General features: G+C 45.9%; 2 protein-coding genes across 2 annotated transcripts; one reads left to right on the top strand and one right to left on the bottom strand.

Moving 5' to 3' along the window:
* Positions 1–5,459: 5,459 nt before the first annotated feature.
* Positions 5,460–6,099, top strand: LOC119336665 (histone H2B.3). Its single transcript, XM_037608729.1, has one exon. It carries the CDS (start codon positions 5,535–5,537, stop codon positions 5,949–5,951), a length of 417 nt encoding a protein of 138 aa, XP_037464626.1. The 5' UTR covers positions 5,460–5,534; the 3' UTR covers positions 5,952–6,099.
* Positions 6,100–7,792: 1,693 nt separating this feature from the next.
* Positions 7,793–9,141, bottom strand: LOC119336664 (BTB/POZ and MATH domain-containing protein 3-like). The gene has a single exon (XM_037608727.1). The coding sequence runs from the start codon at positions 9,130–9,132 to the stop codon at positions 7,897–7,899; it is 1,236 nt and encodes a 411-aa protein (XP_037464624.1). The 5' UTR covers positions 9,133–9,141; the 3' UTR covers positions 7,793–7,896.
* Positions 9,142–10,173: the final 1,032 nt, after the last annotated feature.

Raw genomic sequence — 10,173 nt, 5'->3', positions numbered from 1 at the left:
TCTATTTTTCTATATTTTCTACAAGGGAGTAAACGGCATGGAAAAGCGCGCATTCCCTTATATTCTTAGTCCTCTCATTGGAATGGCGTGTTGTGGCGGCTGGTCAAGGGGATGTGTCGATTGTGGTGAACTCCGGTGGCACCCCTGGCTTGATGTTTGCGCTGATCCGCCCCTCAGACCTGCCGTACTTGGTGGTGACCATGCAAGATTGTGGAGCAGCATAAGCGGCGGCATGGGGGTTAAAAGCATGGTAGGCGGCATCGTGTCTCTGGTCGAGGGCCTGCTATTCGTAGTTGATATGCATCGTTAATTTCGGTTCCTCAACGGCGTATAAGAGCCATAGTAGTCTTTATACCTCGCCTCCCCCAAATCAGTACTGTTGCAATATAGCGCACAAACAATGTATAGCCAAGAAGGAATTTGCTGTGTAAACAGAAATGCATCTCACAAACAAACACTGCCATTAAGTAGTTTGCTTTCTTCTGCGCCCTTTGGTAATCACCTATTTTATAAAATGAATTTATACTTTCCATGTGGTTAGTACATCAGATAATTGGTCATAAGACCACTATTTTGCACTATCAACCTGTTACCGAAATCAATGCAACTCTCATGTCTCTCTCTCTCAGTCCAATGGTCAATTGTCGTCCATCAATGGAAAAAACGGAGACGGTTTACATAGCTTAGGGAGGGCATTGGTAATATGATGACATGTTGGAAATAAAAGGTATTTCTTCTAGATTCCATATTGTACATTACACAAGTCTCGCATCTCTCTAGGAGTCCAATGGGTAATTGTCGTCCATAAATGGAAAAGCCAAAGATGACATATTACATAGCTTAGGGACGACATTGGTAATATGACGATATGTTGGAAATAAAGGTATTTTTTTTCTAGATTCCATATTGTACCGTACATGAATGATATCAAATGTTGTATGCGGAAAATGTCTTTTGTATCCCATTTTGATAGCAGAAATATATACATGAGAAAATGACATTAAACTTTACGTCAATCCATCAGATGTTTAGACAATACCTTACATTAGGTGTAATGCCTTTATGTCATGTTGGTTTAAACTAAATATTTTGTTCCATTTTGTATATTTAATCTGAACTATCAGTTCATATTTGCTATCATACTCTTTAGTGTGTCATTAAACCGTGGTCCTTCTAAATGAGTTCTTAGTTTGATTTAGCTGAGTACCTCATGAGAAATTGTTTAAGTAGGATCTTACATTCGTTTTGGATGGTTGGGCACTCGAAATAATTCTAAAGTGTTTGTTGGAACCTTTCAATCGGCTGGCCATGCTGTCAAGAACAACAATACGTTGTCGAATGACACCCTAAGAAAGCACATATTTCTCTTTGGCTATTTCTACCAACAACTTTCTTACATTTTGACATTTACTCTCTCCATGCAGAAATATAAAAGTGTTTAGATCACTGAGATAGTGATCTAAACACTCTTATATTTGTTTACAAAGGGAGTAATTTGATGCTTACGAAAACTTAATAGGAAGAGCATATTTGTCTTTGGCACTGAATGTTGAATGTCCTTTTTTTCCTGAAAAGAATAATCTTGGGATGTCACTGGATGTAGTGTTGTGTTGCTGAACTATAATGTGTCGTGTGCTTATTTTAAGCTGCTAAAGATAATAGTTCACAAGACGTCTATTTGTTGTTCTTCATGAATAAAAGCAAGCTGTTAGAAATCCGGTTGACTAATGGTTCCCCTCCCACACTTCACCTTATATGCTGTGCAACAAAAATATATGTACATTTGCAGATTAATCAAGAAATAAGCAGGTGGAGAAGTGCTTAGATTTTCGAAAGCAGTTGAACAGAATAGGGTCATCAACTAGGCTTTAGGTTCATAAATGACTCAGTGAGTTAGATACATGTTTGGTATCCTTAAGTCCTTTGGTTCTTTAACTCTAGCAATAGGTGATGATGGTAATGATATAAGAATGATTCAAGTGAGTAATGTTGGAGTAGGGATTAGTGGCACAGAGGACTACAAGCTGCAAGAGATGCCGATTACAACATTTGAAGTCTGGGTATTTATTTTACATCGGTTCCTGACTGTGCAGTTATCGTGCATAACGTATATGTCCATGTTGTTTTTGGCTAATTTTTTTTAAATAATACATTTTCTTTATTAATTTGCATAGATATTACGCCGATATTTTTATTTTCAAAAATAATATCCAATCAGCCAGCAGCAGGCCGATTGGCCCTAGTCGGCCAACCGCAGACTGATTGGCCTCCTGTCGGCCTACAGATGGCTGATAGGCCAGTCGGCCAGGAGGTGGTGAACCTGTCGGCCAGCTGTGGGTTGATTGGGTCCTGTCGGCCAACTGTGAGCTAATTGAATTTTTTTAGTTGTCCCATTAATGTTCCGTAATAATTCGTACTATATGTGGATATGAAATATTTAGGTGTGTCAGTATTTGAAGTTGCTCCGGCAATATCCGAAATATATGTAGATGTCAAACATTTAAATCTGTCAATATTTGTAGTTGCTCCCACAAATATTCGTAATATATTTGTACGTGTGTGGATTTTTTTAGTTGCTCCCTCAATATTTCGTAATAATCCGTACTATATGTGGATGTGAAATATTTAGGTGTGTCAGTATTTGAAGTTGCTCCGGCAATATCTGAAATATATGTAGATGTCAAACATTTAAATCTATCAATATTTGTAGTTGCTCCCGCAAATATTCGTAATATATTTGTACGTGTGTGAATTTTTTTAGTTGCTCCATCAATATTTCGTAATAATCCGTACTATATGTGGACGTGAAATATTTAGGTGTGTCACTATTTGCAGTTGCTCCCGCAAATATTCCTAATATTTTTGCAGGCGTGTGAATTTTTGTAGACCATTAATATTCCGTAATATATATACATGTTGAATATTTAGTAGTGCATATATTTTAAGTTGCTGCTTAATATTAGACGCGGGTTTTGTGTACATGCGGCCACGCGCTGCCGTTATCTCGTGCGTCCGCGAGCGCGTCGTGATCGACATCTAATATAGCCTCGCCTGCCCCACAGGAAAAACTGCACAGTGTTAATGCTGGCCAAATGTGAATACGCCCGCTATACACTTGTACGAATGGGGCCCACGAATTTATGCTCATACCAATACACCCTTGTATGTTAGCGGTGTGGCTGGCGTCGTCTTCATTGATGCACCACGTGTTAACTGAAGTAATTAATTCATGCTGGATGTCATTATTCGGGTGCAGGGAGCCTGCTGGTATTAATGATGCACAGAGCCTTGTCTTATTGAAGCATTCAAGCCAATTGTGGGCGATGGCTCGGTAGTTATTTCATCTTGATGGGTCAGACGCGCATGTCTCTCCTGCAATTTATGACTGTTTTCTTAATATGGGTTGACTAATTACGTTGGGGCGGTTGTAACAGTAAATAGATGATTTATTGATAGACCAGCTCGCAGGCTGCATGAGCAAGCTTAACATACTGGTGGGTGCATGCAGTCCACATCGCAAAGGTAAATCGTGTGAAAATGCAGTGCACTGAGCACAAGAAGAAATACATATATGGCTACAACATAATGTACGTAGGAAATGATACTACAGAGCTTGTCGGCGCTCCCTACGCAGAGGAAATGATGCTTCAAAGCTTGTGGATGAAGATCATGGCCATACCACCAAATTCGCGAGGCACACCACGAAAATGTTCTTCAGCAGCGACTGGTTCTGCTCGAGAAGTGCGACGTGGCGATGGACTGACGCGTGCGAAATCAGATGCCACCACCGCGCGCTGAAGTACTGTATGTACTTGTTCTCCCACTTCCAGAATCTACACCCTCCAAGCTGCGGCGGGAGGAAAGATTAGCACGACATGGAGGAGAAGGAATGAATAGATTTTTATAAAATCTTACCCGGTGTTGCATTCGGGGCAATGGATGAGTGGGAGTGAAGGCATCGCATTGGCAGCTTGGTGTGATGGAGGTGGTGTTGAGCTATTATGTGACATGGAAGAACACATGCTTTGGGAGTCGCTGCAAAAACTGAGAGGGATGGGGAAGGGGAGCAACTTCGACTGGCAAACTGGAGAAGAGCATCGTGCAGCTAGCCGTTGTGCCTGATGTGTGATCAGGACGGGTCTCGTTCCCGCCTGGTGCAACTAGCCATTGGGGCGTGGTGCCATGTGGGACATTCACTGTGGGCGCGGAGGCAAATACGAGCTAGTGTACGCTGACCCCGGGAGGTTATACACGAACGATGTATTTGATCAGCACAAATCACGTGGGGGTGAGGGGCTGTAATAACGACCTCGCGTGGCCGCATGTACACACGCGAATTATCGCTTAATACTTGTCTGTCGTTGTTGAAAAAATATATTATGTGAGCCGGACGTAGGCCGACAGGACCCAATCAGCCCAGAGCTAGCCGATAGGGTCACCACCTCCTGGCTGACTGGCCTATCAGCCATCTGTAGGCCGACAGGAGGCCAATCAGCCTGCTGCTGGCTGACTAGGCCAACCGGCCTACTGCTGGCTGATAGGATTTTATTTTTGAAAATAAAAATATCAGCGTAATATTTGTGCAAATTAATAAAAAATGTATTATTTAAAAAAATCAGCTTGTTTTTGTATTGTTGAGCAGAGAGGTGCTTGTCTTACGCTTGCATTACTTTAAGCTGGAAAATTAATAACATTATGTAAATTGCATATTGTAGATGTCGTTAAAAAAAAGGAAACTTCATTGAAATTTTGTTATGTAAGGGTTCAAATCTTTTAAACAATCGATTAAAATCATTTGAATCAGTAACCAAACTTTTGAAAATTTTTCTTCAAGGTCAATTAGAACGGCACCCGGTCGAACTCCTCCGCGCGCCCCTACCTCTCCAACCACATCCCTCCCTCCTGCTCAAGAACTCTTCTACGCACCACTCCTCTTCCATCCGAGAGCTGTGCAAAGTTGAGGAGGCGCCGTGAAGGACATCCGTGCGCTTCTTCACCCCCTACGCTCCATGGTATGAACAACCACAATTCTAAATGATCTAACTATTTGACTTAGACTAACCATTTACTAAATTCTTCAATCAATTAATGACCAACAATACTAACGGCGCAGCAAGGCATGCGTATGCATGTACAAAGTATTTCCCTTCAAAAGAGAGCAAACTGTCAATGGAAAACAATCTTTTCTTTGGAAAGGTTCGATGGAAAATAATCTAACTCAAAATTCCGCGCCCACCACGGTACATACGCGCGCGTGGGCCGAAACGCGTCTGTCTTCTCCACGCCCACCACGTCAGCGATCCGCGCCAAGGCGCATCTGAGCCGTCCAGCGCGCACAGCGGCGAACGGTTGTGATCGTATCAAATCAGTCGAGGGCACCGATCCGTGGCACGCACCCCTCCAGCAATCAGAGCCCACCTCCTCCCTCCTATAAATCCTCCGCGCCGTCGCCGCCGATTCCTCACCAGCCCTCCTACCTTCCCAGCGAAAACACCACCGCACATCTCCCCGGCGAAGTAGCAGCAGCGGCATCCATGGCCCCCAAGGCGGAGAAGAAGCCGGTGGCGGAGAAGGCCGAGAAGACCACGGCGGCGAAGAAGACCAAGGCCGAGAAGCGGCCGCCGGCGTCCAAGGAGGGCGGCGAGAAGAAGGGGAAGAAGAAGTCCAAGAAGAGCGTGGAGACGTACAAGATCTACATCTTCAAGGTGTTGAAGCAGGTGCACCCGGACATCGGCATCTCCTCAAAGGCCATGTCCATCATGAACTCCTTCATCAACGACATCTTTGAGAAGCTCGCCGGCGAGTCCGCCAAGCTGGCGCGCTACAACAAGAAGCCCACCATCACGTCCCGGGAGATCCAGACCTCCGTCCGCCTCGTCCTCCCCGGCGAGCTCGCCAAGCACGCCGTCTCCGAGGGCACCAAGGCCGTCACCAAGTTCACCTCGGCTTAGATAGGTTGTTCTATGTCTTCGTGGTGGATCGATGTTGCTCTGTAGCTGTAGGTAGTGGTTCGTGCCATTTCATCTTGTAACTTGTGTGGGATCACATACTGTTTCATGATCTGGAGGAATAGTAACAGTGCTGATTTATTCTGTTTCATGGTTTGTTCTGATTTATTTTGTAAATCTTTTCAGACAACGGCTCTGAACTTGTGCAGATGTTTCTTTTGTTTCATTTCTGAATTTCACTTTTCAACTATGGGTTGATGAGGCTAGTGGCCGTTTGGATGGCAGGCGAGTACATCTACAGGGCGACGGCGCGGCGGGTGGGGCTTGAGGCGGAAGTGAGACGGCGTGTGACGAGAATGTCGATTTCTTCAGACATAAATTTAGGTTCACCTCCTAATTAGGCTGGGTTCTTCAGAATGTAGTTAGATGTTCAGGATGCAAAAGTGGTCAACCAATGAATCACTGATAGAACAAGCATCAGCATCATCGCGTGAATCATCATATTTCAAGAATCACACCTTCCCTCAAGAAAAAGAACAAGTCATCTAGGAGTAATAGCTAATGTCGTCTCTAGTGGCAAGGCCAAGTTTTTACATCACCATCAGAGGCCTAGAGCATCAAAGCAAAAGTGACCATTACTCCACTAGTGAATCAGGCAGGGCAGGGAACGTGTTGGCCTTGAGGTAGGTGCATACAGGGAGTGCTCGGCATCCGCCGCATAACATTCCGGCCAAGCAATCCGTCAGAGCAAGTCTCCTCTTCTCTTTTCTTCTCCATACAAGGTCCAAAATCCTCGGTCCAGCAGTAAGTGATGTGTGCTTGCACTTGCACAGCTTTTTTTTCGTCCAGGAGTGAGCATACCTAATATACCTCATCTCACATAGTGCAAGTCTCTCCGTTGCATTGCTTCGCCTCCCCTGAAAACAGACAAATATTCCAAATCGCCCACTAATATGATGCTCGAGTAACGATGTTAATGCGGCAGCGCATGCCAGGACCATATGAATGACTGACAGAAAACACGCATCAGCATCGTGTAAAACATAAATAATTCCGAGTCATGGCTAACTCGGATCAGGGGTGTCTACAAACCACACATTCAAATAAAACATCAGATAAAACATTGAAAACCAAGCATGTTTTGCCATCAACTTGTTGTCTAATAATTAACTTATCTCATGAAACAACAGCCGGGAAGGAACTTACGGATTTTACCTCCCAAAGCTTTGGACATGCTTGACCAAAAGATATTCATTATCTAAAGAAAAAGTATAGCCACTGTCCATGCACTCAAAGCTCACCCCAGCTTATCATCACCGCAACAATTGACATCATTCATCATATGTGCTTCAGAACACACCAGAATGGAAGTCATTTTTTTTAAGTACAGAGGAAAGGTACAACATTGTACTTGCAGGATCTCCGAGCTCCGACCTTCGTCTCCCTAGGGGGTGTGGGGCGCCAGCCAAGGAGAACAGCAAGCACCCAGAAGAAGACTAATTCCTGGGTACTGGATCACTACCGCTGTAACCAGAAATCTTGGTGACCTCTGTTCTGTCATCCCATTTCTTCCCATTAAATCCTGGTTCATAAAATGCCTTCCCAAAAATTTCTACATTTGATATTCCAGATAATCAAACTACAATATACGACACAATGCACAGATAAATATATGTTGTATGATGATAAGACGAGCAGTTGAGAAAATTGCTCAATGCTGCAATGCATATCAATGTTGACTCTCGGACCTGAATTTACAGACCATCCATTGCATGAAGAGACAATTTACCCATAAGTTGGATTTTTCTGATTCATCATACATGAAAACTACATTACAAGACAATTAAAAACAAGACACACATACTACAATCTCTGTAGACGTACTTGTATATGCAAAAGAATGTCACCTGAGGTCTAATTAAGGAAGATGCGTACTGTATCCAGAGTGTTACTTCCTCTGGTTTGAAGCAAGCATGGCAATGAGCTCGTTCAAAACAGAGGGATATGTCGTGACAATATGCCCCCAGCCATTACTCGCCATTAGTGTCTGCAAACACGGGGGTGATTGGACTTGGATAAATTTCAAGCACGCCTCCTTCAATCCGCGACAGTGGTGCTGCTCGGCTAGAGCAAGGGTGGACGCCACAGAGCTCACACCCATGCGCTGAGCCAACTGCTTTACACAGATGAACTTGAGCCGCTGGAGATCGTACCGGTCTGCCGCTACAAACAAGCCCTGCAGCCATTGCACCAGCCCCATTTCATCCTCTGCCGCTTCCGCATCTTGTCCGTGGTCCACAGCTTCCGACATTTCATCTTCTTGTCCTTGTCCCGTATCTTTGCATATTTCACTCAACTTAATGTTGTCCTCGTACATGTCAGGGAACGAGTCCGTGTACACAAAGCTAAGCAAAGCCGTGAACACCTTTGGATCCATGTCTTTGATCTGTATGACAGTGTTGGATGCCTCCTTCATGGGGCCAAAGAGTTGTGCCATGAACACTGTGGATCGGGCAGCAAGCACACACCGATGTGCGGCGAAGGTCTTGCCGCCGACCTGGAATGCCACATCGGCGCCCACCTTATTTTGAAGGAGACTGTTGAAATGCTGGTGTATGTCCGGCAGCAGGAGCTCCTTGGTGCCGCCATGGCCACCGGCATCATCATCACCAACCTTGCTGTTGCGGAGGACCATGACGTCGCACCGGATGGTGAGACAATCACACTTGAGACCCGCCGAGTGTTCAACGGCGTCTCTTCTCATAAACCTGTCGTTGCCCCAGATTGAAGTAGCGGTGGAGAAGTCGCGAGTCTCACCGGTTCCACGGATGTGCGTCGCCATCTGCTTCTCAACCTGGTCGACGAGGCTGAAACTGAACCTGACCTCCACGGGCTCTCCCTCGTCGGTGTCTGCGTCGTAGTGAAAGGTGAGAAAGAGCGAGATGAAGTCGGCGCAGCTCGGGTTCTCGCCGTTGGGGTAGTACTCAATCATCCAATCGTGGCCTCCTACACTGAAAGGACCGGCGGTGATGCCCTCGCCGGTGGGAATCAGCTGTTTGGTGCGCGAGTAGCCGGTGACCATGAGCAGGTGGTAGCCGCTGTCCCCGCGGGCGTCCACGGCCGACGTCTCGCAGAAGCACTGCCTGTTGCTGCTGGCGATGGAGACGCCGGTGAAGGCCGACATGGCGGACCTGATGTACCTGTAGAAAGTCGATATTGGGGTAGTACCATTCACATTCCACTCTGGAAATCTTTGGACAAAACTAAGCTTGAGAGTTTGGAGTTGGGATGGATGGCGAACCTGGGCTTGCAACGGAGGTCGCCGGAGCAAACCTGGACTGGTCACCCCCGTCGCCGGCGGCCGCACCAAGACGAGCTCCACTCCCCGAAAGCAGAGTTGGGCACACCCCGCTTTCAACGCACGGAGTCGCCGCTGCCCCACTGGCTGCGGCACTGATGCAGCTTCTCCCCGGAGACAGAGCTCGCGCCGCCGCCGCCGCCGCCGGCTGGTCCAGTGTTCGTGTGTGCGACCTGGGCCTGCCTGGAGCTTAGTTTTTTTTTTAGCGGTGCCTGGAGCTTTAGTTTAGTTAGGGTTAGCAAACTACTCAGCACGTTCTTTATTGGGCTTGAGCCCACCACCTGCAAAGCCATATTATTTATTCGGTAAAATGAGACCCGTATCTGGGACCAAAACTGGCTCCCCCGATCGGGCCTAATGAGACCTATTGCGTGTTTGGCGGTGGACAGACCAACACATGTTGCTGAACTTATTGACTCAACCTCGGCCAAGTGGAAGAAGGATAAAGTTCGTGCGACTTTTCTGTCAGTTGATGCAAATGTGATACTCAAGATCCCGCTGTGTACTAGAAGAGTTGATGACTTTTGGGCCCGGGGAGAGGACGAACGAGGCGTTTTTCCAGTAAGGTCAGTCTAGAAATTCTTGTTGAAAATGAAACTACAAGGTGAAGCACTACTGCAACCGGTTGGGGGACACTCAAATGAGGCAGAAGTAGAGGCAGCTTGGACGTCCTTGTGGCATATTAAAGTTCCATCTAAAATTAAGGTATTTCTATGGAGACTTTGCCATGAAACAATTCCAACAGCCGGGGTGCTACACCATCGAAAAATGTCCAATACGAGTGTGTGCACTTTTTGTTCTGCGCAAGATGACTGGAAGCATGCACTAGTGGACCGTGTGATGGCCAGGAGTGTATGGTCACTCTGC

Source organism: Triticum dicoccoides, chromosome 7B (genome assembly GCF_002162155.2).
Source record: "Triticum dicoccoides isolate Atlit2015 ecotype Zavitan chromosome 7B, WEW_v2.0, whole genome shotgun sequence".
Classification (NCBI taxonomy): Eukaryota; Viridiplantae; Streptophyta; class Magnoliopsida; order Poales; family Poaceae; genus Triticum; species Triticum dicoccoides.
This window is presented reverse-complemented; position numbering and strand designations above follow the sequence as displayed.